This window comes from Panthera uncia, assembly GCF_023721935.1.
Source record: "Panthera uncia isolate 11264 chromosome A3 unlocalized genomic scaffold, Puncia_PCG_1.0 HiC_scaffold_12, whole genome shotgun sequence".
Lineage (NCBI taxonomy): Eukaryota > Metazoa > Chordata > Mammalia > Carnivora > Felidae > Panthera > Panthera uncia.
This window is the reverse complement of record NW_026057579.1, coordinates 2,684,972-2,712,821: the sequence shown is the minus strand read 5'-3', so window position 1 is coordinate 2,712,821 and position 27,850 is coordinate 2,684,972. Positions and strand designations below refer to the sequence as shown.

Genomic DNA, 27,850 nt, shown 5'->3' with positions numbered 1-27,850 from the left:
TCACCTATGGTTGGGGGTGCTCCTCAATGGCTGGGTTGATCTCAGTGCTCTGACAATGACATCACTGGGTCTTTAATCAGGAAGAACCTCTATTCGTGTCCATGGAGGGAAGAGGCCTTTGTGTATCTCTAAGCTTGGACAAAACAGTGTGGGTTTGGACTGTTTGGACCGACAAAGTCTACAGAACACGGTGCCCACAATGTGTGGGAGTATCTTACTCCCCACCTGTGACGGGACCACAGACTCAGAAGTTCCATCTGCAAGACCGCCTTCCCACATCACCCCACCTCCACACCAGCTTTCAGTTTCACTGAACCCAAACTAATGTCCTCCAGCAACACAGACAAAATTACAGTAAAAGCCACCCGTATAAGTTTTCTTCTCATTCAGCTGATGATGGTCACGTATAGAGATACACAGAGCCGCTCTGTTCCCCACTCAGACCCCATATGTCCCTTCACCAGATGTTATTATTTCTGTCCAGGCTGGAATGACTGACTTGGTTCAAGGGCCGATTTGTTGTCCAGGGCACAGAATGGTTTGTTAGAATTCAGAGTGTCACCCTTTCTGTTTACAGGTAGTAAAGGAAAACCGTGAAGCCTGTGTGACCAATTCTATAGGATGTTACATGTGTTGTGTATTTCAGAGCAACAGACTATGTGACAAAACAATCAGCCAGAATCAGAGACTCTTAAAAGACTTTCTTTACATTAATTTCACAGGAAATGACAAAACTCTCTGATACTGAAGTATCGCAAAGAATACTTTATAAAAGTAACCTTTTCAAGAATTGCCTTGTAACAAAGAAAACACGCGTTTCTCACAGTTACTACCTTTCTCACAATGCAAGTTTCAGTTTGGGTGATCAGTTTCCAAGCCTGCCATAGCAAAGCTCCACTAATTTGGTGGTCAAAGGGGCAACATTCTCTGATGTTGGAGCTCTGGTGGCAAGAAGTCTGAAATTAATGCTGTTGAGCAGCTCTGACCCAGCACCTAGTTCCCTGGTGACCATCTTCCATGAAAGTCCATGGAAATGTACAGGATACACTGAAACTTGAAAGGAATGCTGTTTCTCTTGTTCTAACATCATGGAATCTCCTTTTAAACTGGGAACTCATGGCTGTGGCTGCCCAAAATACATGACAAGAAAGAGTAGATGTGGAAAGAGATTTTCTAAAACTATTCGGAAAAAAATAATTTAAAATGATTCTTTGTTCATTTGAAATATCATTTCATCATATTTACTGCTAGAAACACATTTCTTTTGCCCTTTTCTCTTGCCTTAAACAGAACTATCAGTGGAAAACACTTTTGCACTTTTGGGGGAATTCAAACTGGTGCAGCCACTGTGGAAAACAGGATGGAGTTTCCACAGAAAATTAAAAATAGAGCTGCTGTAAGAGGGAGCGATTACAGTACTAGGAATTTATCCAAAGGATACAAAACTGCTGATTTGAAGGGGCACATGCATCCCGGTGTTTATAGCAGCACTATCAACAATAGCCAAAGTATGGAAAGAGCCCAAATGTCTTTCGACTAATGAATAGATAAGGAAGATGTGGTATATAGATACAGTGGAATAGTACTCAAACATCAAAAAGAGTGAAATCTTGCCATTTGCAACAAAGTGGATGGAACTAGAGTGTATTATGCTAAGCATAATAAGTCAAGTCAGAGAAAGACAAATGTCATATGACTTCACTCATATGTGCAATTTAAGAAAAAAACCAGATGAACATAGGGGAAGGGAAGGAAAAATAAGATAAAAACATAGAAGGAGGTAAACCATAAGAGACTTCTAAATGTAGAGAACAAATTGAGGGTTGTTGGAGGGTTGTTGAATGGAGGAACAGGCTAAATGGGTGATCGGTATTAAGTAGGGCACTTGTTGGGATGAGCACTGGGTGTTATATGAAAGGATGAATCCCTAAATTCTACTCCTGAAACCATGTAACACTATATGCTAACTAACTGGGATTTAAATTTTAAAATAAGTTGGGGCGCCTAGGTGGTGCCGTTGGTTAAGCGTCTGACTTCCGGCTCAGGTCATGATCTCACAGTTAGTGAGTTCGAGCCCTGCGTTGGGCTCTGTGCTGACAGCTCGGAGCCTGGAGCCTGCTTCGGATTATGTGTCTCCCTCTCTCTCTCTGCCTCTACCCCACTTGTGCTCTGTCTGTCTCTCTCAAAAATAAATTTTAAAATGTGAAAAAAACTTTTTTAAGTTTTTAAGTAAAACAAAGCCTTGTTTTTGATCAAAGAAGAATTCTTATAGTATTTTGCATTTCCTGAATTCTTAAGGGCAACAGATTATGAGATAAAAGAACCAGTTAAAATGGCAGACTTTTAAGGGAGGTATCAATTAATTTTCACAGGAAGTAGCGATATTTTATGGAATTCAAGCATCTTGAAAATATTTTGTAAAAATAACATTTTAAGAATCAATGTGTAATGAAAAGGAAACATGACAGGTTTCTTGCTGGTACTCATTTTCCCATAAATTGGGGTCCATACTGGAGTGTAGGTAAAACCGATTAATTTATACCTTTACAGAATGATCCTTTAAAACTAGGTTAAGGTATATGATATTGTTCTTTTTCTGTTTTTATCTTTGTTTTCATGTTCAATTCAATTGTTTTTTTCTTTTTCAACTGCATCTTTTTGACTTCTTACTCCAGGATGGTTAATTAGGAGTCTGACATATTCTGAAGTAAGACCCAGAATTGAAGTAGGTAACATAATAAATAAAAGTCAAAGAAATACAGAAGTTCCAAAAGGTAATGAAAGAAAAGATAAATAAAATTGTTGGTAGTGAAATATGAGACATTTATTGTAATCCTGTCTCCTTACCATAATTTGTTACTGGCCACCCAGATTCTTACCATAGAGCTCAACAGTGAAAAAACCGTATCATTTTTACCCAAGATATTTTCCAACCTTGTTAAAAATTCTTATTTTGTTTATTTTTTCAAAAAAACCAACTCTTGCTTTCATTGATCTGCTCTACGGTTTGTTTAGATTCTATAGTGTTTATTTCTGCTCTGGTCTTTATTATTTCTCTTCTTCTGCTGGCTTTGGGGTGTCTTTGGTGTTCTGCTTCTATTTCCTTTAGGTGTGCTGTTAGATTTTGTATTGGGGATTTTTTTTGTTTCTTGAGATAGGCCTGGATTGCAATGTATTTTCCTCTCAGGACTGTCTTCACTGCTTCCCAAAGCGTTTGGATTGTTGTATTTTCATCTTCATTTGTTTCCATATATTTTTTAATTTCTTCTCTAATTGCCTGGTTGACCCATTCATTCTTTAGTAGGGTGTTCTTTAACCTCCATGCTTTTGGAGGTTTTCCAGACTTTTTCCTGTGGTTGATTTCAAGTTTCATAGCACTGTGGTCTGAAAGTGTGCATGGTATGATCTTAATTCTTTTATACTTATGAAGGGCTGTTTTGTGACCCAGTATATGATCTATCTTGGAAAATGTTCCATGTGCACTCGAGAAGAAAGTATATTCTGTTGCTTTGGGATGCAGAGTTCTAAATATATCTGTCAAGTCCATCTGATCCAAGGTATCATTCAGGGCCCTTATTTCTTTATTGATCATGTGTCTAAATGATCTATCCATTATTGTAAGTGGATTATTAAAGTCCCCTGCAATTACCACATTCTTATCAACAAGGTTGCTTATGTTTGTGGTTAATTGTTTTATATATTTGGGAGCTCCTGTATTCGGCGCATAGATATTTATAATTGTTAGCTCTTCCTGATGGATAAACAAAATTGATAAACCTCTAGCCAGGCTTCTCAAAAAGAAAAGGGAGATGACCCAAGTAGATAAAATCATGAATGAAAATGGAATTATTACAACCAATCCTTCATAAATATAAGCAATTATCAGGGAATACTATGAAAAGTTATATGCCAACAAACTGGACAACCTGGAAGAAATGGACAAATTCCTAAGCACCCACACACTTCCAAAACTCAAACAGGAAGAAATGGAATACTTGAACAGACCCATAACCAGCAAAGAAATTGAATCAGTTATCAAAAATCTCCCAACAAATAAGAGTCTGGGACCAGATGGCTTCTCAGGGGAATTCTACCAGACATTTAAAGCAGAGATAATACCTATCCTTCTCAAGCTGTTCCAAAAAATAGAAAGGGAAGGAAAACTTCCAGACTCATTCTATGAAACCAGCATTACTTTGATTCCTAAATCAGACAAAGACCCAGCAAAAAAAGAGAACTAACTACAGGCCAAAATCCCTGATGAATATGGATGCAAAAATTCTCAATAAGATACTAGCAAATGGAATTCAACAGCACATAAAAAGAATTATTCACCATAATCAAGTGGGATTCATTCCTGGGCTGCAGGGCTGGTTCAACATTCGCAAATCAATCAATGTGATACATCACGTTAATAAAAGAAAAGATAAGAAGCATATGATCCTGTCAATCGATGCAGAAAAAGCATTTGACAAAATTCAGCATCCTTTCTTAATAAAAACCCTCGAGAATGTCGGGATAGAAGGAACATACTTAAACATCATAAAAGCCATTTATGAAACGCCCACAGCTAATATCATCCTCAATGGGGAAAAACTGACAGCTTTCCCCCTGAGATCAGGAACACGACAGAGATGTTCACTCTCACCGCTGTTGTTTAACATAGTGTTGGAAGTGCTAGCATCAGCAATCAGACAACAAAAGGTAATCAAAGGCATCAAAATTGGCAAAGATGAAGTCAAGCTTTCGCTTTTTGCAGATGACATGATATTATACATGGAAAACCGATAGACTCCACCAAAAGTCTGCTAGAACTGATACATAAATTCAGCAAAGTCGCAGGATACAAAATCAATGTACAGGAATCGGTTGCATTCTTATACACTAATAATGAAGCAACAGAAAGACAAATAAAGAAACTGATCCCATTCACAATTGCACCAAGAAGCATAAAATACCTAGGAATAAACCTAACCAAAGATGTAAAAGATCTGTCTGCTGAAAACTATAGAAAACTTATGACGGAAATTGAAGAAGATATAAAGAAATGGAAAAACATTCCGTGCTCATGGGTTGGAAGAATAAATATTTTTAAAATGTCAATACTACCCAAAGCTATCTACACATTCAATGCAATCCCAATCAAAATTGCACCAGCATTCTTCTCGAAGCTAGAACAAGCAATCCTAAAATTTGTATGGAACCACAAAAGACCTCGAATAGCCAAAGTAATTTGGAAGAAGACCGAAGTGGGAGGCATCACAATCCCAGACTTTAGCCTCTATTACAAAGCTGTAATCATCAAGACAGCATGGTATTGGCACAAAAACAGACACATAGACCAATGGAATAGGATAGAAACCCCAGAATTAGACCCACAAAAGTATGGCCAACTAATCTTTGACAAAGCAGGAAAGAATATCCAATGGAAAAAAGACAGTCTATTTAACAAATGGTGCTGGGAGAACTGGACAGCAATATGCAGATGGATGAAATTAGACCACTTTCTTACACCATTCATAAAAATAAAAACTCAAAATGCATAAAGGACCTGAATGTGAGACAGGAAACCATCCAAACCCTAGAGGAGAAAGCAGGAAAAAACCTCTCTGACCTCAGCCACAGCAATTTCTTACTTGACACATCCCCAAAGGCAAGAGAATTAAAAGCAAAAATAAGCTATTGGGACTTCATCAAGATAAAAAGCTTCTGCACTGCAAAGGAAACAATCAACAAAACTAAAAGGCAACCAATGGAATGGGAAAAGATATTTGCAAATGACATATAGGACAAAGGGCTAGTATCCAAAATCTAGAAAGAACTCACCAAACTCCACACCTAAAAAACAAATAATCCAGTGAAGAAATGGGCAGAAAGCATGAGTAGACACTTCTCTAAAGAAAACATCCAGATGGCCAACAGGCACATGAAAAGATGCTCAACGTCGCTCCTCATCAGGGAAATACAAATCAAAACCACACTCAGATACCACCTCACGCCAGTCAGAGTGGCCAAAATGAACAAATCAGGAGACTATAGATGCTGGCGAGGATGTGGAGAAACAGGAACCCACTTGCACTGGTGGTGGAATGCAAACTGATGCAGCGCTCTGGAAAACAGTGTGGAGGTTCCTCAAAAAATTAAAAATAGATCTACCCTATGACCCAGCAATAGCACTGCTAGGAATTTACCCAAGGGATACAGGAGTGCTGATGCATAGGGGCACTTGTACCCCAATGTTTATAGCAGCACTTTCAACAATAGCCAAATTATGGAAAGAGCCTGTGTGTCCATCAACCGATGAATGGATAAAGAAGTTGTGGTTTATATATGCAATGGAATACTACTTGGCAATGAGAAAGAATGAACTATGGCCTTTTGTAGCAACATGGATGGAACTGGAGAGTGTTATGCTAAGTGAAAAAGTCATACAGAGAAAGACAGATACCATATGTTTTCACTCTTATGTGGATCCTGAGAAACTTACCAGAAGACCATGGGGGAGGGGAAGAAAAAAAAAGGTTAAAGAGGGAGGGAAGCAAACCATAAGAGACTCTTAAAAACTGAGAATAAACTGAGGGTTGATGGGGGGTGGGAGGGAGGAGACGGTGGGTGATGGGTATTGAGGAGGGCACCTGTTGGGATGAGTACCGGGTGTTGTATGGAAACCAATTGGACAATAAATTTCATATTTAAAAAAATAAAAATAAATAAAAAATAAAAATAAATTCGTATTTTGAAGGATTGCCCCGAAGATAGTCAAGCCAAGATCTCTTTGAGAAGCTTATTGAGAACTGTGTTTATTTGTTTGTGTTCTTTGGCAATTAAGTATGACTTTGGGTTAGTTACCCAAGATTACCCAAAGCCACACACTCGACTTTTCAATCGCTCTAGGCTGGTTTCTTTGTTTTGTTTTGGGTGACAAAGGACAGTGACTACCCTTGTGAAACAATTTAAAATAAGCTCCATTTTTCACAAGTTGTTCAATCCATCATGACTGGCATCACTGACGAGGGAAGGAGATTCAGGCGGATGTCCTCTTTGAATGACCTGAGGTATGGTGACCTGATGCCCCTGAGCCATGGCTATCTTTGAGGGAAATCGCAGGGAAATATCAGTCATAGGAAAGGGTTACCGCAAGATGTTAAAACAGCATCTCCGGTTCTTGCTCTTCTCACGTACAAATCTCCTTTTGAACTCTAAGTTCATGGCCATGGCTGTGACTCATTCAGGTCGGGAAGAGACTCAGGTTTTCACACAGAGGGAACAAGAACCTGGAAGGCCTGAAAGAACCTGTCCTACATGATGAGAAAGACTGTATGGGAGGAGTTTTTCTAAACACCAAGTAGGAAAAATAGTCCTTGTTTATGTTATGCCATTATCTTAGGCAGCTCTTCCGTTAAGAAATTCCTTTGATTAATCTGGTACATGACGGGTAAGTATGATGGGATACAGCCCATCAGTTGATGTCCAAGAATCCTACATTCACTGCCTGATACATAAAATCTTCCCTGCCTTCCTCTTACTTAAATTGAGCTATTAGCTCTCTATATGTAGGAGATGACCTCGTTTTCCCTGTCAAGTCCTCTTACAGAGTGCTTTTACGCTGTTTAACTCCCCAGATGACTTACAATGGCGGTTTCTAACACTGGCATTTTACATTCTTAACCAGCTATCCTGGCAACAGCAGATAGCTGACGACACTTGAACTAGCAGAATACCATCTGCCAGTGGAGACACCCCCCTGGTCACCACCAGAGTTATGGGAATTATTTTCTCTACAGATGAGCTGGCAGGAAGCCAAGAAGATGGCCATTCACTTCCCAGTGGTTGAACTTAGCTAGATACACATCTCTACATAGTCAATGTCCCTATGCTTTCTTAGAGTGTCAAGGCCGGTGCCCTAGGTCCTCACCACAGACCCAGATCTCCACGATCGGATCTTCACACTTCCACAGGCAGCAAGAACCGTATCTTTATTGCTTTTCCTCTGACACCACGGCATGCTTTATATGAATTTGCTTACATGATAAAGCCTTTACCCTTTTGTTGGCTCTTTCCACTCTGCTGCAGCCACAGGAGATTTGCATATTGTCCCCTAGGGAGGACCTTCCCTTGCAAGTCTGAGATAAAAGGTCACCTCTAAACTTGCTTTGACTTATCAGGGCTCATCGTGTTCAGCTTCTCAAAATGAGGTTCCCTGCTCAGCTCCTGGGACTCATCATGCTCTGGATCCCAGGTGAGTGCAAAGGGGGCGACGAGAAAGGAGAATGGGGTGGGGAGAGGGTGCTAGAGCGACACCCCTGCTCTCCATGTGTATTCTGACCATGTATGTTCATGCTCCAGGGAAGAGAACTTGATATTTTGCCTATGAGAATTAGGAACTACCTAAAACAAACAATGACTAGTGTCAGATGAGTTCCTTGAGACAGAATCATTTTTATGCCTTGTAAATATTAATTTTTTAATTATGATATGGGTCATTAATAAAAAGAACCCAGATGAACCTGAAATAATTAACAAAGGAAAATCAAGAAAATTGCTTATAATGTCTGTATGTAACCTTGAACTTCTTTCTCTTTAATTTAGGATCCAGTGGGGATATTGTGATGACGCAGACCCCTCTGTCCCTGCCCATCACCCCTGGAGAGCCAGCCTCAATCTCCTGCAGGGCCAGTCAGAGCCTCCTGCACAGTAATGGAAACACCTATTTAAGTTGGTACCTGCAGAAGCCAGGCCAGTCTCCACGGCTCCTGATCTATAAGGTTTCCAACCGGGCCTCTGGGGTCCCAGACAGGTTCAGTGGCAGCGGGTCAGGGACAGATTTCACTCTGAGAATCAGCAGGGTGGAGGCTGACGACGTCGGTGTTTATTACTGCGGTCAAGCTTTACAGTATCCTCCCACAGTGGTTAAACTTTGAACAAAAACCTGCCCGTCTGGGATATTTCAACTGCCCAAAAGTGTCGTTTGTCTGGGGAAGCCACAGCAGATCGTCTGAGTCTGTGTGGGCGGAAGAAGTTGGACAACCCAGGGGAATAGGTTGCAGCTGAGGGCCCCAGACCATGAGGGCTTTGGCTGCCCCTCAGGCTCCACGTGTTAAAGTCCCATCAGGTGCCACAGGCTAAGAATGGCAGAGCCAGTCTCGCGATGTTTCTGTGGACTTAGACATGCGCTTATCTTGGGTGTATTGTTAGCAATGGAGTCTGCATCACAGGGCTGGCATATGTTTGGCTCTGGCAAGCACTGCCGAATGGTTTTCCAACGAGTCAAACGTACACTCCCTCAACTATGTACAAATTCCAGTTGCTATAAATCCTTTGCAACACTTCTTATGCCACACTTTTTATCATATCCATATTGCTAGATCCTGAAATGGTATGGTGGTAAACATTTATATTTCCTTGATGAGGAAGACGTTGAGAAGTTTTTCGTGTTTATTTCCGATTAGCTATTTGGATATTCTTTTTCTTGGGAAGTGCTTGTTTTGTTTGTTTAACTGATATATACACTTACCTATCATCATATTGATATAATAGGTAATTTGTATGTTTATACATAAATATATATGGCTTGTCTCTTCTCTTTTAGGGAGTTCTTTATACATTCAGAAATAATCTTTTTGTCAGATTGGAGTATCCTCTCATGCTTTACGACACGTCTATTCACCTTATAAATGATTATTTGAAATGAAATTCTTAATTTGATGAAGTCTCATGTATCGAATTTTTTCCTCCCACAATTATATGGCCAGGTTGTTTAAAATGTATTTGCCTCCCTTTCTGGGTAGGTGGGTGACTCAGTTGGTTGAACGTCTGATTTCAGCTCAGGTCATAATCTCACAGTTCATGAGTTTGAGCCACCTGTCCGGCTCTGTGCGGACAGCTCAGAGCCTGGAGCCTGCTTCAGATTCTGTGTCTCCCTCTTTCTGCCCCTTCCCCACTAGCGCTATGTCTCTCAAAAATAAATAAAAACATTTAAAATTTAAAAAATATATTAAAACATCTTTACCCCCCCTTTAGGGACCAAAGATACCCTCCTACACTTTCTTCATTAAAGCATAATTACTTTAACGCTTACATGTAGAAATATGATCCTTCACTAACTCATGCTTTTGCTTGATATGAGTTGGGCCAAAGTTTTTATTTACATTTTTATAACTTATTAAAAGGTAAAAATGACCAATAATCCACCTTACTGCCTTTGTTAGAAATCAAGGGACGGCATACATGTGGGTCATTTCTTGGACTTTTTGTTTAGTTCTATTTGTTTGTCTATCTTTATACCCAGCATACACTACACTGTATTATGCAGCTTTGTCATAAGTTTTAAAACCTCTTATTATTAGTTTTCTGACATTATCTTACTTCTTAGGAGTTCCTTGGAGATTGTAGATCATATAAATTTCATGTAAGTTAGTTTATCAATTTCTTCAATTTTGAAAAAAAGTCCTTTAGGAATTTTAATTGGATTACATTGAATATTTATATCAATTTGGGAAAAATTTAATCTTAATAATGTTGACTCCTTTACATTATCAACCTAGAAAATATCTCTAGATACCAAAATCTTCTCTAACCCACAATAGATATTATATATGTTTTTATTTATTTATTTTGAGAGAGAAGGAGAGAGAGAGAGAATCTGAGTGGGCAAAGGACAAAAAAAGAGGGAGAGAGAGAATCCCAAGCAGGCTCTGTGCTGTCAGTGCAGAGCCCGACGTGAGGCAGATTCTTATGAACCGTGAGATCATAACCAGAGCTGAAATCAAGGGTGGGATATTAACTGACTGAGCCACCCCGGCACCCCTAGGTATTTTAGAGATCGACACTGAACCCAAAGCCTTTGCTAAGATATTTCCAGTGTTTTCTTTTAGATTTTTTAAAGATTTATGTACACAATTTGTTATCGTAAGTAAGGATAGTGTAATGGAACACATTTTACAAGGTTTTACATTATGAAGATGAAATACAGAGACAGGTAACACTGCATCCTTATTTCCTGTCTTTTTTTGATTCATTTTTAGCCTCAGGTATTTATGGTGACATTATGTTTGACTGAGTCCCCAGTCTCTGTCTGGAGCTTCTGGAGGGAGAATTATCATTACCCCCAAGGCCAATGAAAGTCTCAAGGACACTGATGGGAAAACCGATTTGAACTGGTCCCAACAGAAAAGGGGAAAACCCAAGCACTTCATTTACCATGTTGCCCAGTTATAGCCTGGGGGTCCCGGGATGGTTCACTGGCAGTTAGTCTGACAGGGATTTCCCACTGACCATCAGCAGCCAGGAGGCTGAAGCTGCCGCCATCTTCCTTCCCTCCTCCCACAGTGATGCAGTCCCCAACAGAGACCCCACAAAACACATCTCCACGAGACTTCACTCGAGACTTCCCCTGCTCAGGCCCCTACTTGCCTGGTCTTAATCAGTGACTTGATTAATCTGTGGCTATTTAACTGAAACAGAAAACCAAAACCCCAAACCAGAAACCCCAGGTCTAGAAGGAGCCACCAGAGTTTTAGTCAAGGACCATCCAGTGCCATTTCAATAATCTTGTAAATAAATAATTAATGCCTTACAGTTATTTTCAGTCACATGAAGGTAGAAAAATTTCTTGTCTTGAAAGAAGTCAAGAGATGAGGTACATGTAAATCACACTTGAAGCATGACAAACACATTTTATCCATTTTAAACCAAACCCGGTTACGCGTTAGTACTTTCTTCGTTGCTGGGTGAAAGGTTTAGTGAGGAGAGGAATCATTTCATGTTCCCTACAGACTCTGGCCTAGTGATGGATGTCATAGTGTCAACTTCATGAATAACAGTGAAGAGTCTCACAGCCCAGACTCAAAGGGACCCCACATCAAAAAATCCTTTGAGTTGCTATATCATACCAGAGCCATTAGATGGCAGGCAAACCCCACAATAAACAACAAAGAAGAACCCTAGTCCTGATCTTCAAATACTGAGAGAGCAAGAGTGATATTGCCCAGTTATGACCCAGGAGCTCCAAAGGCTGAACGGGTTCTCTGGTGCGATGGGGACACCTGAGAGGAGCTGTCTCTGTGCTGGGTGGTGGAGAAAACCCTCTGTGTGGCTGTGCTCTAGGCCAACGTGGCCTTGGCCCATCCCCTCCGTGATGGCTGTGTCTCAGAGCACTTCCCTACCTTCTTGGAGCAGGGTCAGCTTCAGCAGGAACCTCGGGGACATGGGGACCCCGGCTTTGCTCCTTCCTTCTTGCTGACTGACTCTGGTGAGGAAGGAGGACTCAGGCTTCATCCTCAGCTTGTTGGCATTAAACTTGGACATTTAAACTTGGACTAGTAATACATCAAACTGAATGAGCTATCTGCTTAGTATTAACACTTGGGGACCTCCATGTTGGCTTTCCCACTTAGGTGCCAGTGGGGACACTGTGTGGACATCTCCTGCGTCCCTCCCTACGGTCCAGGAGAGAGGGTCACCATTCCCTGCAGGGCCAGCCAGCAGAGGAACACTGCCGTAGCCTGAAATCAGCAGAAACCAGGAAGGGCTCTGGGGCTCCTGCTCACTCACGCTGCCCCCTGGACGCGATGCCTGCCTGGTCAGGGGCAACGGGTGGGGACAGAAGTCACTCGCATCATCAATGACCGAGATGCTTGCAGGAACACAGGTCCTGTCCTCCTGTCGCCTCTTGGGGGCACAAACCTCACCCAGCTGTCACTCCTGCCCTGGGGCTGCTGAAGGTCTGGGACCTTGTCGGCCACAGGGGTAGGGCCGACAGCTCTGACATGGCATCCCCCCTCCTCTTCCTGCCACTGGCTCCCAGGCTCCTCATCTGGGCACCTCCAGTGTGTCTCCTCTTGGTCACCGAGTGGAAGTGCAGGGTGTGTGTGCAGCTCCTGTTCTGGATTCACCCACCCCAGGTCCCCTTACTTCCCGCACAGGCCATTCACGCCTACAGACGACAGCCTTGTTCCCTCACACATCCGGGCCCTTGTTAACCTGCGGTTCTGACTCCACCTCAGAACTCTCTGTTGGTAAGTGCTGGTTCTTGGAAACCAGAAAGTAAACTATAAACGCTCAGAATCTTGCACGTGGGGACAGACCCGCCCACTGAGACCCGTGTCCTGGAGGCCGTGGGTGGCAGTGAGAGCTGGGCAGGGAGATCACGCCTGGCAGGGAGTCAGACACGAGGCTGTGACCAGGCCATGGAGAGGTTTTGTCTGTGAGCTTGGCTACAAGGGAGGGACTCGTCCATCTGCCTCTCAGGGTGGGGCTGTGCCCTGTTGGGTCACCTTTCATAACTTGTCCCGGGCCCCAGGACGCATGGACAACTACATGAATTCTTGGACACAGGCAAAGGTGGGAAGGCTCAGGGGCACTTGATTTCCGGTTTGTGCCACGTTTAAGCATGACGTGGCTCTTCTGAGCATCCACGTTTCCTCGAAGGCTTTGAGCAAAATAATACACTGCGGTGCCCGGGTGGGGTGTCATTGCAGGCAGCCGAGGGTGGCACGTCCTGACTCAGGCCCCAGAGACCCTGGCAGCGTCTCGGGACAGCTTTGTCTCCATCACCTGCAGAAGCAGCACAGAGGTAGGTACCTCCATGGCGTGGTACCAACAGAAACCCAATGAGGCTCCCAGGCTGCTCATCTTTGGGGCGTCTGCCCGGGCCGCTGGAACCCCGTCCAGGTTCCGGGAAAGTGGCTCTGGCTCGGACTTCTCCCTCACCATCCACGGAGTGGAGGCTGAGGACATCGGGATATATTACTGTCAGCAGCACTTCAGCTGGCCTCCCACAACGACACATTCCTCACACCCAAATCCCCTGTCTGGGTCATGGATGCCGCTTCTCGAACCAAGACACCTGCTTCCTGCAGGAGGCCACGGCGTGAGAGGTGTGACGTGCCTGTATTTGAGATTCCACACCCTGAGAGTCTCTGTCTCCTGACCTGGTGATGCAGGGGCGGGCTCTAAAGAGTGAATTGACTGTAGAAATTTATAAATTGATAGCAATGCTACTTTTATTATGATTGTCCACTGGCAATTGTGAACAATGCCAATGACAAGACACTTGTTCCCACAGGAAGGACCACGCCCCCCAGCACACCACACTCCCTGTCACGCCACTGGATGGCCCACCCACATGTCCGGTCGTTGGTGCGGGCTGTTGGCCGGGTGCCTCAGGGCCCCACGTGGCCTCTCATCGGCCATGAGGCTAGATCGTCTTTCTTGCACCCTGAGATGGAAGGTGAAAGCTGCAAAGCCTCTCGAGGCCCGGGCTCCAGAACTGGCCCGGGGCCCCTATCACCACATGCTGTTTGACACAGCACGTCCCAAGGGTGCACTTCGATTCAAGAAATCAAGAAATAGTCTCGACAGTCCTAAAGAGATCAGTTCCATGCTCGATGGGAGGAGCAGGTGACAGTGTTCTTCTCACCTACCATAAGTGCCTTGAATTATAAGTTTAACAACGGCCAAGAGAAGAACGGCTGAGATATGTACTTAATGCTTATTATGTGCCATAAACTAAGTCTTAATATGAGATGTTTTATTTGCCTCTTCCAGTAGAAGGCTGTGAGGCAGAGAGCGGTTATGAAATGTGTCCGAGGTCATTCAGACAGTAAGCCAGCATTCTAATCAGAAAATCTGAATCATAGAACGGGGTGGGTGGTGTCACCATCCAGAGGAATTCTGCATAGCTAGCCGTGGAAAAATTCCCTGAGAAGCACTAGCACTGGGGGGTAGCCAGTCACATAATAAATAATCTCAAGCCTCAGATATATCCCAGATCGGACCAGCTCTCAGCGTCTCCACTGCCTGACCTGGAGCAAGCCTCCATCATCTTTCACCCGGACCAGGGCTGCACCCTCCTCAAAGATGGCCAGCTTCTTCCCTGGTCCACCTGCAGTCCGTTCTCAACTCAGCAACATCCCCTTGCACCTTCTGCTGACACAGGTTTGTCGGTCAGGTAGCATGATGCCAAGAATTTTGTGAGCCACAGACCGAGGTGCTGACAGTAGCATGGTAGACAAGGACGGCAAGCAGTAGCCAGACGTAGGGTCTACTGTAGTGGTGACAAACGGCTGTCCCCTTCTTGGTGGAGGGGTGCATAAAATATAGCTACTATCAGACGGGTAGCTGGATCCCCTGGGCACTGAAGCCCGATAAGGGTTCAGGGATAGGATTAATCTTTTCCTTTAAACTGTTGTGCAATTACCTGGTGGGAAAATGCCACGTAAGTCCCGGTTAGGGGACGTCTGTGTTGTGGAGCCCGGGCATCACCTCCATCCTCCTCGTCGTGGCCACCGGATGCCTGAGCTCAACGAACAGGCACCACCGTGTCTGGGAAAGAGGCTAACTGACCTCCACGGAGTTAGTCATCTCGTCTGCCTGACGATTGAGAGCTCCCTGTACAGGGCACGTGTTGTCATGAGCATTTGCATAGGACACAAATGCTCTTACAGTAAGTGCCTGGTCCAGAGATCCATTCATAAAACTCTACTTTGGAGCCTCTCGTCACCAACCTCCCTGGTCGTTTTATCCAATCTTCTGACCATCGGACCACACCGTTAATGAGTGCCCTTGAATGTTGTAGATGTCTGATTTGGGTTCTCTCTGAGAGGTAACATGGATTGGAAAACACAACCCCAAGCTCTGCCCACTAGATGAATTTCCTCCCACGTGTTCTCCTCTCCCCCCCCCCCCCACCCCCGCCATTTTTAAAGTGGTCATTAAAGCTAAAAATCTACTTTGGGAGGCTGACAGCATATCCCACGTAAATTAAATCTCAACTATTTTCTTTCTCATTCAGTGTGTAGAGAAAATTCACATAAGGCTGTGGGTATAGGATGAGGGTAAAGGAGGAATTCAGCAAGTGCAGGTTCCAAGACAGTTTGAACAACTTCTATGTGTATAGCACATGTGCCCTGGGGACTTCGTCAAGGACCAGCCTGTGTTTCCCACTTCTACCTGATGATAGGAGGCTGTTGTGCACGTATGCATTTATATCTGGGTGCATCAGATCCCACTGAATTCATAAAGGACAATGCAGATCACACGGCTTCTTTGTGTCCTAAAGACTACAGGTAGTCTCTACCAGGGCTCAATGAGAAGTCAGGACTATTATCCCACAAGGGATAGGTTATCATTAGGAGCGACCATAACATTGTTGTTTCGATACCCTAGAGGTCTGTACTGTGGTTCTGGAACCTCCAAGTACTGTCCCTATGTGCCACAGGCACTTTAAGCATCATTGGCTTACTGAATCATAAGTCCACTGCATGCTGAACTTGGTGCGGACTCCTCTTCTGTTCTGGGACTCACTCGACACAGCCAACTTTACTACTAAATCAATAAATGAGTCAGAGAAAGTCTCTCAAAAATGGACGTGTTGCCTTCAGAATCCAAAGAGGACCGCTACCCGGGGTTGACTGTATCTTTTAGTTATGAGATTCATGTCTTTATTTTAGAAACAATTTCTCAATATTCCCCAGATCATTTGACTACGGGAAACTTACTTACAACCACAACCAGGACCATGAGGGAGCTAGGGGCCAATTGTAGGGTTTATCTTGGGCTTGTATACTTAGCCACAGTATTTGATCTGTGACAAAGGAGGCAAGAATATACAATGGGGGAAATACAGTCTCTTCAAAAATGGTTATGGGAGTCAGTTAATCATCCGACTCCTTATTTGAGTTCAGATCATGTAGTGCTCTGAGCTGAGCATGGAACCTGCTTAAGATTCTCCCTCTCCCTCTCCCTCTGCCCCTCCCCCTCCCAAACACAAACAAACAAACAAACAAATATTATACACACACACACACACACACACACACACACAATGATATTGGGGAAACTGGACTACTTGCAAAACAATGAAACTGGACCACTTTCTGGTACCGCACTCAAAAATAAACTCAAGATGGATTAGAGTCCTAAATGTGAAACCTGAAATCATAAACCACCTAAAAGAAAACATAGGTAGTAATCTCTTGGACATTGGCCCTAGCAACTTAATTATAAATGTGTCTCCTCAGCCATGGGGAAAGGAAGCAAAATAAAGTATTGGATCTACACCAAAATAAAAAGCTTTATTACAGCAAGGGGAACCATCAACAAAACCAAAAGGCAACCTAATGAATGGAGAAAGGTGTTTGCAAATGACTTATCCAACAAGGGGTTCATGTCCAAAATATATAAAGAACTCACACAACTCAAAACTAAAAAAAACAAACAGTCCAACCGACTCTGGATTTTTAATTATATAAGCCCTAGGAATGAGTTCTTAAAATTGGAAACAATTTAGCCAATATAGTTACAAATATTTTTGTACTCCCCTCCTCACGTTCTCTTCTTAGACCTCCAATTATATGCAAAATAGACTGCTTGAAGCTGTCACACAGTTCACTGATGCTCTGTTCATTTTACTTTTTTCCAAGTTCAGAAAGAGTTTTCTACAAACCCAGTAGATTCTTCACGTGTATATCAGTCACTGTGTGGTCACATGTGCAGGGGAACTCTGTAGATACTCTGGGTTCTGTCTCCGTGCTGACAACGGACCATCCCGAGGCCATCAGCAAATCAGATCAAAGAGAAAGATTGTCTGGCCTCGGTAATATCCCAACGTACCAGATGCAGAGCTTGTTAAATGGCTTGCAGTTTCTTAAAATGTGTCATTCTCAATCGAACCTATCTTAGATGGAGGGGAGGCAAAGAAAGCATATCATGAGCATTGAAGAGTACACAAGACACTTTCCTCAAAGGACAGTAGACTGATTCTATGCCATGGCCCCACAGAGAAACACGTTCTCTGCAGGCACGTGTGTGCCACCCTGGTCAGGCTCGGGCATCTGGCGGACAGGAGCCTGGGTTGTTACTGAGATTACCCAGCCCCGAAGCTGTGCCCAGCCTGTCCCTTCCTCTGCTGATTTGCATATTACTCAAGCACAGCCTAACTGAACACTGATTAATGGGCCGGTCACACCCTGTGCAGGACCCAGTCCCGGTCAGGACACAGCATGGACATGAAGGCCCCTGCTCAGCTCCTGGGCCTCCTGCTGCTCTGGCTCCCAGGTAAGGAAGGAGAACACTGGGAAATTACTCAGCCAGCGCGCCCCGTACTGCCTGGCCCGCCAGCCGCGTCCTCTTATGACACGATTCATCATGTGGGTCTTTGTTTCTCTGTGCCCCATCTCAGGAGCCAGCTGCGAAATCCAGATGACTCAGTCTCCATCCTCACTGTCTGCATCTCCAGGAGACAGAGTCACTATCACCTGCCGGGCGAGTCAGAACGTTAACACGTGGTTAGCCTGGTATCAGCAGAAACCGGGGAAAGTTCCTAAGCTTCTGATCTATCATGCATCCACGTTGCAAACTGGGGTCCCCCCGCGGTTCAGCGGCAGTGGGTCTGGGACAGATTTCACCCTCACCATCAGCAGCCTGGAGCCTGAAGACGCTGCCACTTACTACTGCCAGCAGCATAACAGCGGCATCCACAGTGATTTAACGAGAGACAAAAACCTCTATAACCTTCAGTGATTATCTCATTATACCAGGTGCTTCTTTATCAGCAGCTGCTGTGGTGCTCAGCTCAGCATGTCTGTTCTGTTCGGAAATCCTGAGGTTCTGAAAAGCAAGTCCATGACAAGATTTGAACTCTGATCCCTGGCTGCCTCAGCCTTCGCTGCACAACTAGGTTCAAACACAATTTCGCCACTAAGGGCGTCAGATCCGATTCATATGAATGGACGCCTCCGATGGTCCCGGCCGGCGTGAGAAGACACCCACATCTGCAACAAACAGACACAGGCAGGGAAGAGTGGAAACCAATGTAATTCGCAGATGGCAGGATTGTATGCAGAGAAAATTCCAAATATTTTACAAAGAAGCTACTAGAAATAATAGGAGAAATAGGTCATCATTGGATTCAAATCAACATGCAAAAGTCAGTTTGATTTCTATGCAACTGAAAGAAATACTTAAAAATTAAACTTAGAAAGCGCATGAGTTCCCAGTGCCTCAAAAGCGTCCAGTATTTAGGAAAAATAACAAAATACACTCCAAGTTCCAGAATATCCTTTAAACACACACACACACACACACACACACACACACACACACAATCTACGTAAATGGAAGGCCGTATTATGCCCAAGGATTGAAAGTCTCCGTATTGTGAATATGTCAATTCTATCTTCCCTTTCTGTCCATGTCTGTGTAGAAGCTGGAACGTTCACCCGTCACAAGTCTCCAGCTCAAGCTAGGGTGCTTCTAGTGCCTATAATCCCACTCCCTAGCGATTATAAATGCTCAATATGCTGTCCTGTGGAAACCAGCCTGGACCTGCTCGTGCACATCCTGCTGTCTCCAGGAGTCCCTTGTAGGGATAATAAACACCCTCTCGACTTCTCTTGGTAGGTGGCATATCGTCAGCCTCAAAAAATGCCTATTAATTGGAAAAGGAGTACTTCCCACCTCCACGGAAAAACGCTAAAACATAAATATTGAAAGAGATAAGGAAAGAAGGAAAGCTCATAGAGTCGAGCCCAACTTTTCTCTTTTCCGGTGAGAATCTGAGATAAAGGACAGGCCAAGAGGCCTCAGAGCTGAGCAAAGCCTTCAGCCATCTCACACAGCCATAGATAAAAATTAATGTCGGGGCTCCCAGGTGGCACAGTTGGTTACGTGTCTGACTCTTGATCTTGGTTCAGGTCATGATGTCACAGTCCATGAGTCGAGCCCCACATCGGGCTCTGCGCTGATGGTGAGGAGACCAGTTGGGATTCTGTCTCTCCTTCTATCTGCCCTTTGCCCACTTGTGCGCACTCTCTCTCTCTCTCTCTCTCCCTGTCTCCAAATAAACTTAAAAAAAATTTTTTTAATTAATCTTCAAGGACTATAAAGAAGGAGGGATTCTGACAAATTTCAAGGACTTCAGTTGGAATCCTGGCAGGCCCACCCCCTAGGAGGAGGGAAGAACCGGGCAATGTATGACCCATGCTGGAGCCCAGACTCAAAGCACAGTGCAATCCTTGACTGGATGAGGGTGACATACCCTAGCGTTTCAGGCTGCCAGACTCAAATGTAATCTCTTTCTGGATGAAAAAAATCATTCCAGAGCCGAAAATCGCCACTAAACTGTTTCACGGCCACTATGTGTGTAAATCGACAAAAGGATTAAGTACACACAACACAGTATAGTTTTCAGTCAACAATTCTAAGCCAACAAAATCAAGGAGAGAAAAAAACAGGCAACAGAAACAGACCCCTCCCTTTGCAGATATTAGGTAATAGGATGTAACATGCGTAATGCAGGAGGTGACAAGATTGAGAGTTAGAAAGCCCGAAACTATTATAAGTAACCGTCAAGACGACCCAGGTCAAGGTTCTCCCTTCCTGCACACATGACAAAGTGTAAAACCTGGTTCTCCCCAGGCCAGGGGTCATGGCTTTGGAGACCTGCAGATCACACTCACATATTTTTTAATGTTGTTCGATTATTGAGAGAGAGAGAACACAAGATGGAGAGGGGCAGAGAGAGAGAGAGAGAGAGGGAATCCCAAGCTGGCTCTGCACTGCCAGCACAGAGCCCAATGCGGGGCTTGAACTCACGAACCGTGAGATCACGACCTAGCTGAAACCAAGAGTCGGACACTTGACCAACCGGCTGAGCCACCCAGGCGCCCCGAGATTCACGTTTTTAAAAAAATGTTTATTTATTTATTGAGAGAAAGTGACAGAAAGAGAGAGCACATGAGGGGGGGGGAGGGGCAGAGAGAGGGAGAGAGAGAATCCCAAGCAGGTTCCACACTGCCAGCCCAGAGCCTCACGCAGGACTCGAACTCACGGAACTGTTGAGATCATGACCTGTGCAGAAACCAAGAGTTGGACGCTTCACAGACTGAGCCACCCAGGTGCTCCTGGTACATCATTTCTTTCTTTCAGAACTATTTTTCCTATTTGCATTTCCATGGTAAGTTTCTTCCCTTTTCCAGTTTCCTATGGGTGGCTGTGCTGAATCAGGCTCTATCCCTCTTGTCGGTGGCAGTGGGAGGGCGTGTCTCCATCTCCTACAGGGCCAGTCTCAGTCCCATCCATGGCACCGGTTCCAGCAGAAGCCACACTGATCTCTGGAACCACTGATGCAGAGGGTGTCCCCAGGGCCCCCCGGGGGCCCAGCCTAGGTCAGTGCCAGTGGGTCAGGGACAGATTTCACACACATAATAGGCAGCATGGAGCGTGGGGACACCACGCACACTTGTGCACACAGAACCCTCACTACGACCCTGCGCAGCGTGACGACCCTAAACACACCCTCCCGCATGGGGGGCGGCGGTTCTGCTCAACCCAACAGCTGCCTCCTCCAGGGATCAGTCAGGGCAGCTGCTCCTCTCAGAGGAAAACCAAGCTGGTGGGGGAGGTGACAACGGTGGGGGGCCCTCACAGGAGGGCAGTGAGGCAGAAATATGGGTTTAACGCTAGCTAATAGCACAGGATTCGTGTTAATTTTCAGGTTTGATAAATAGGCTGTGGTTATGCAAGGTGATACGTTAGGGGAAGCTGGGGTGGGAGTATATAGGAACTCTCTTTTGTGTGAAATTTTGGGTGAGTCTAAATTATTCCGAAGTAAATGATGGCATAGAAATAAAAATAACTCAAAGTCAGGAGAGGGCATAGTCTTACTGAAGAATTCCGCAAGCCCCATTCTATTTTTCCTTCAGTCTCCGGTTGTAATTCCAGCGGCTGCTGGTGATGCCCGGCTCCCAACATCTGCAGGGTGTTCACTTATTGGAGCAATCTTGAAATACATAGAAGGTGATCAAACTTGCTAGTGCCTACTTCTGAGAATAAAACTCCAAGTAACCAGAGTTCAGTGTTTGCTTAGAATTCCATTTCTTTTTGTGGCACCTGGGTGGCTCAGTCATTTAATCATCCGACTGTTGATTTCAGCTCAGGCCATGGTCTCACAGTTCATGAGATCGAGCCTCGAACTGGGCTCTGCACGGACAGCACGGAGCCTGCTTAGGATTCTCTCTCTCTCTCTCTCTTGCTTTCTTCCCCTCCCCTGTTCTCTCTCTCTCTCTCTCTCTCTCAAAAAATAATACACATTAAAATAATTCTTTAAATTAACATGAAAAAAGCTTAAGGTTCACCAAATATGTATGGAATTCAGCCTTATTTAGAAGTATAAAGGTGACTGGGAAAGTTCTAGAGAACTACAAAACTGGTCGAGGAAAAGAAGGAAACATTTAACACAAGTTACTATTTTTTTGGGGGGTGAGTGCAGGTGGGGAGGGGCAGAGGGAAGGGGACAGAGGATCTGAAGCAGGTTCAGGGGCTCGAACTCATGAACCTTGACATCATGACCCGAGCTGAAGTCGGGCGCTCAACTGACTGAGCCACCCAGGTGCCCCAGTGTGTGCCTGTACTCTTTAGGCAGCATCGATTTTATCTCTCAATTTCCCTTCAAACACAGACATGTTATATTACTTTGCTCACGTGGGAGTGCCCCCCCACCCCCACTGCCTCCTCCCAGCTGCTGTGCCCACAGGAGATTTGCATATCGTTCCCTAAGGGAGGGCTAACGTACACAGTCTCAGATAAAACCTTTGCACCTGACATAAAAGATCAGCTCTGGGGCGCCTGGGTGGCGCAGTCGGTTAAGCGTCCGACTTCAGCCAGGTCACGATCTCGCGGTCCGTGAGTTCGAGCCCCGCGTCAGGCTCTGGGCTGATGGCTCGGAGCCTGGAGCCTGTTTCCGATTCTGTGTCTCCCTCTCTCTCTGCCCCTCCCCCGTTCATGCTCTGTCTCTCTCTGTCCCAAAAATAAATAAAAAACGTTGAAAAAAAAAATTAAAAAAAAAAAAGATCAGCTCTAATCTTGCTTTGATTGATCAGGACTCACCAGTTCAGCTTCTCAAAATGAGGTTCCCTGCTCAGCTGCTGGGGCTGCTGATGCTCTGGATCCCAGGTGAGGGCAGAGGGGGGATGAGAAAGGAGAGCGGGGTGTGGAGGGAGAGCTCTGGGGGCGCTACTGCTCCCCACGTGTGTTCTGTCCACGGGTGGGACTGCCCTCCAGCAGGGGAATTTAATTTGGGGGCCTGGGAAATCAAGAAGAAACTGAAAGGAACAAAGAGCAGTGCTTTAGTGAGATGCTGGAAAAGAAGAGGCCACTTTGTGCCTGCAATTCTTTGGAAACTGGATACATTTAGAGGATGAATCAAATCACCAAAAGTGATTTAGCCTTAAATACAAAAACATTTTAAATCATAAAAATGGCTTCTAAGGTTTCTGCATAACGTTGTGCTTCTCTCTCATTATTTTAGGATCCAGTGGGGATGTCGTGATGACGCAGACCCCTCTGTCCCTGCCCATCACCCCTGGAGAGCCAGCCTCAATCTCCTGCAGGGCCAGTCAGAGCCTCCTGCACAGTAATGGAAACACCTATTTAAGTTGGTACCTGCAGAAGCCAGGCCAGTCTCCACGGCTCCTGATCTATAGGGTTTCCAACCGGGCCTCTGGGGTCCCAGACAGGTTCAGTGGCAGCGGGTCAGGGACAGATTTCACCCTGAGAATCAGCAGGGTGGAGGCTGACGACTTCGGAGTTTATTACTGCCTGCAAGGTACACACAGACCTCCCACAATGGTTCAGCCCCAAACACAAACCTCCCTGCCTGTCACTGCCCAGCTGCCCACATGTGCTGTTTGTCTGGGGAGCAGGCAGAGCAGATTCTGAACGTGTGTAAGAAGATGCTAGAGAACTCAGGGGACTAGGTTGCAGCTGAGGGCTCTGGGCCACAAGGGCCTCGGCTGCAGCTCAGGCACCCCACACCGAGGCCCTGGAAACGGCATGTCCTTGCTGGGTGGAGGCAGCAGGGGCGTGGAGGGGCCCGAGAGCCTTTGGAGCCAGCAGTCATGAGAAAAAGGGAGAGGTGACTGAAAACTCATCGCAATTCGCCCTGCCTGGCCTACGGGTGTCAACTCAGTCCGCATGACAGGCAGACAAGTAGGTCAGATTTGTGGAACACAAGTTAAATACACGTTGGAGTTCAGCAATTTGGGTCTATCTTTAAGAAGATCAGATCTGGTAATATTATGAAATTGATATTTACCCACTTTCCTGTTTCTCCTCTTAGTACTTATGTTCCCACTCCACTGACATGTTTAAGGGAACATTCTAAACAAGCTGGTGTCAGGTGGGATGAACCGAGAACAATCAGTAAAAGTGTTGGATTCTGAGTGTGCAAAGAATCTTCTGTAATTTCAGAGCAGGTATGATATTGTGAGAGGTGACTGATGTGTGACTTTTACAAATAATCAACACATTTAATGCTATAAATTCAGTGTGACAAAGTCCCTGTTTCTGGCAAACGACCAATTTTGGGTTTTTTCTTTGTTAAAATTTTTATTTTTTTTATTTTTAGAGAGAGGGTGCACGCAAGTAAGGGAGAGGGGCAGAGGGAGAGAGAGAGAGAATCTTAAGCAGGTTCCATGCCCAGCTCAGAGCCTGATGCAAGGCTTGATCCTATGACCCTGGGGTCATGAACTGGGCCAAAGTCAAGAGTCAGAACCAACTGAGTCAACAGGCACCCCACAATCCACCAATTTCGATACACTGTTTTCTTTAGTTTTAAAACAATATCTAATTTCTCTTTTCATTTCTTGTTGGGCCCAAGTTTCACTTTCTGGGTATACTTTCTAGTGAGAGCAGATACTTAGGAAAGATGACCAACTTCAATCACAGGTGCCTTAGGGCCTAGGAATCCACTCCAGGGACCTGCGTTGGGGAAGGTCCTTCTGCTGGATGGCTTGACCTCAGTACTCATGCAAATAGAAAGTCTCCCTCGAAATCAGAGACAAGTCCCTTTTGGGCCGATCAGGGAACAGGCTCTGTATATCTCTCATGGTGGCCAAAGCAGTGTGGGTTTGGAATATCTGAGCTGACAAAGTCTATAGGTCATCAAAGTCTATAGGTCATCTGAGCTGACAAAGTCTATAGCTGACAAAGTCTATAGTCTATAGTCTGAGAGTATCACATTCTCCGTTCACAAACCCTGATTCTAAAAAAACAGATTCAGACTGTTTCACCAAACCTGTCTTCCCACCCACATCACACACTGTCTTCCCATTTTATGGAACCCAAACTAATATCGTCTGACAACAGAGACAAATCTACATTAAAATCCACCTGTGTAAGTCCTTCCTCATTCAGCTGATGATGGTCAAGTATAGAGAGACTCACAGAACTGCTCTGTTCTCCACGAGGATGCCTTGCATCCCTTTACTTATCATGTGTGTGGACTCACGGTCAGTTTCGTTGACCAGGCCACAGCATGGTTGGTTATCAGGCAGGAGACATTCTTTTTTAGAACTAGGAATATTATGGTCTCTGTATATAGATATATAAGGACGTTTCAAAGCCTCTTTGTAACCAAGAAAGAATTCTTATAAGATTGAACGTTCTCAAAAATAGTAATTTGAACATATATGATGCATATCAATGCCCGGGTGAGTGCTCTGGGGGGACATCTTCCTCACTTGGGACACAGAGTTAACCCTGGAAGCCCCAGCTCATTTTCTTTGCCTCCTATTACTCTGGCTCCCCGGGGAGAGGAACATGGGATTATTCTGCATGTCAATGAAAAGTTTCTCGATGTCGTTGAGTCCTGTGTGCCTGTGCACAGTCAGCCCAATAATTAAAGCTCCACAGAGACCAACCATCCTAGCTCTGCTGGGAAGACAACAGTTAAGGTCTAGGTTACATGGACGACTTTTGTGTTTCATGGCCAACCTCGGCTACCGCCAGAGAAACCATGATGATGTAGTCCGCAGCCTCCCTTTCTCTGTCCCCAGGTGACAGGACAATCCTGACCTAGCCCTAGAGGCTAGTTTGGTACCAGCAGAAACGCGGGCAGACCTCCAGGCTCCTCATCTATGGGGCACCCCCCAAGGCCATAGGCACCCGAGGCCAGTTCAGGGCCGGTAGATCTGAACCGACTTGACTCTCGCCACGGGCAGCCCGGAAGCGGAGGATGCGCCGGTTTGCTACAGTCAGCCAGACCCCAGTGAGAACCACAGTGACCCCGTCTCTACCACAGCCCTTAGCAGCCTCATCTGCCTTCACCCTCTTTCACCCCTAGTGAACAGCTGTTTCCTCCAGAGGCAGGGACATAGATCTTCGGCAGTTTTCTCTGTTCCCTTTGTCACCCCAAAGAGGAGGTTGTGAGCGTTAGAACCATACTTCATTCAGGTCTTATTGAATTCCCTGGGCTTTCAGACTCTCTTTTGCTCCCCCTCACAAAATGTCAGATGTTAAAGAAACATGGAAAACGTCATGTTCACATCTACACTTTTTATCAGGAGGAAACTGAGGCTCGGGGAAGGTCATCAACATCCCAAGTTTGTGCAGTTAATGGTGAATAGATTAAGGGGGAACCTCCTCTCTCAGATTCTCCAATTTCTCATAGTTTGACCTGAACAAATGATGGCCTCATCTGTGAATGTGCAGTCCCTGACAAAATGGTTCCAGAAATGTTCCCCAGGGGCCCTCAGGGGATATTTTCTCTCAATCACAGCAGTAAGGTCTGGAGCCTGAAAATCTATTGTCGGCCAAGTCCTTTCAAGGAGAAGTACACGTTTTCTTTGCCGAAGGCCCCTTAAAAGCAACTCTGAGAATCGTGTGGTTTCAGAGGAAGAGAGACGCCAAGTCCCCTGCGCGTAGGGGAGGAGGTCCTGGCTTGTAAATCCACGTGGTGCATCTGCTTCCTTGTGTAAGTGAAGTGGATCTCCGAGAGGGAAGGTTCTCGGTGCTTTTACAAAGTGAGCATCCACCTGGTCCGGGGTATCACCTGTCTGTCCCTGTCCAGACGGGTTTAATTTGAACTTCTTAGGAAGGAAAGCTCCATGGACCAGTTATGTGAAGTGAATTTCCTTGGCGATAAGAATCTGTCAAGGAGACATTCCTGTAATTTGTATCAGAAAATCCCAACCCCACAGATCTGCCTCCTGTTTCCTTGGTAGTTGTCCAGCTAAGACCTTGCCTATCTGTTGAGTTCTCTTCAAACACCCCTGAACCCTCAAAGCACTGGGAAAACGAGCATCCCAGTGTGTGACCTGGCATCTAATTATCCTCAGTATGAGTTTCCACAAAAGACAGGCACTGGTTCCATCCAGAGAAGAGAACCCACCGGCAGGCAGGGCAAAATAGATCTTTCTGTCAGAAACTGAAGGACACTCAGCTATTGATTCATTAGCACAGAAATTTATCCAGCACTCTAACTCATTCTGGGTTTAAAAGCCTCCTATGCTTTGAGGACCTAGAATTGGGGCTCATATTAAATAACTACACATTGAAGTCATCTTTTTAGTCACAAGAGGAACGCTGTTCTGTTACTGGAACGTTTAGCTGAAAGTCATGTCTGTATCTATGAATGTTAGAGCAGTTTTCAAAAAGTTACATATCACTTATCAAAGAGTAAGTGAAAATACTAGAAGCAAGAGATTTTATGTAAGGATTTGTTCAAGGCAAGGTGATAAGAGATATTATTTCGTCTCACAGCAAATGTGGATCTATCCCTGTGTACACTGAAGAGATATCATGAAGGGACCGTGAGGAAACGTGGAAAGAAATACCTCCCCTGCTTTCCGGGGATGAGGAACTGCCTCACTGATTCTCTCCAGAAACAATTCTCCATTGTTGGTCATTGATTCTTAAAGATTATTAATGAAAATTACTTAGGGTATTCGTGAGTAAAGGCCCCATGGCCAGAGATACTCATTTCCCAAGTTGTCTTGAGTTTACATAAATTCTTTTTTTTTTTTTATTTTTTTTAACGTTTATTTTTGAGACAGAGACAGAGCATGAACGG

General features: G+C 44.8%; 1 gene segment (V, D, J or C); it reads left to right on the top strand.

Annotated features, from left to right (window-relative positions):
- The first annotated feature begins 8,143 nt into the window (after nt 1-8,143).
- LOC125937422 (Ig kappa chain V-III region MOPC 321-like) overlaps nt 8,144-27,850 on the top strand; it is a 98,893-nt gene continuing 79,186 nt past the window's right edge. Inside the window, 2 exon segments of the V gene segment in view lie at nt 8,144-8,239; nt 8,590-8,899. Coding sequence covers nt 8,191-8,239; nt 8,590-8,899 — 359 coding nt within the window.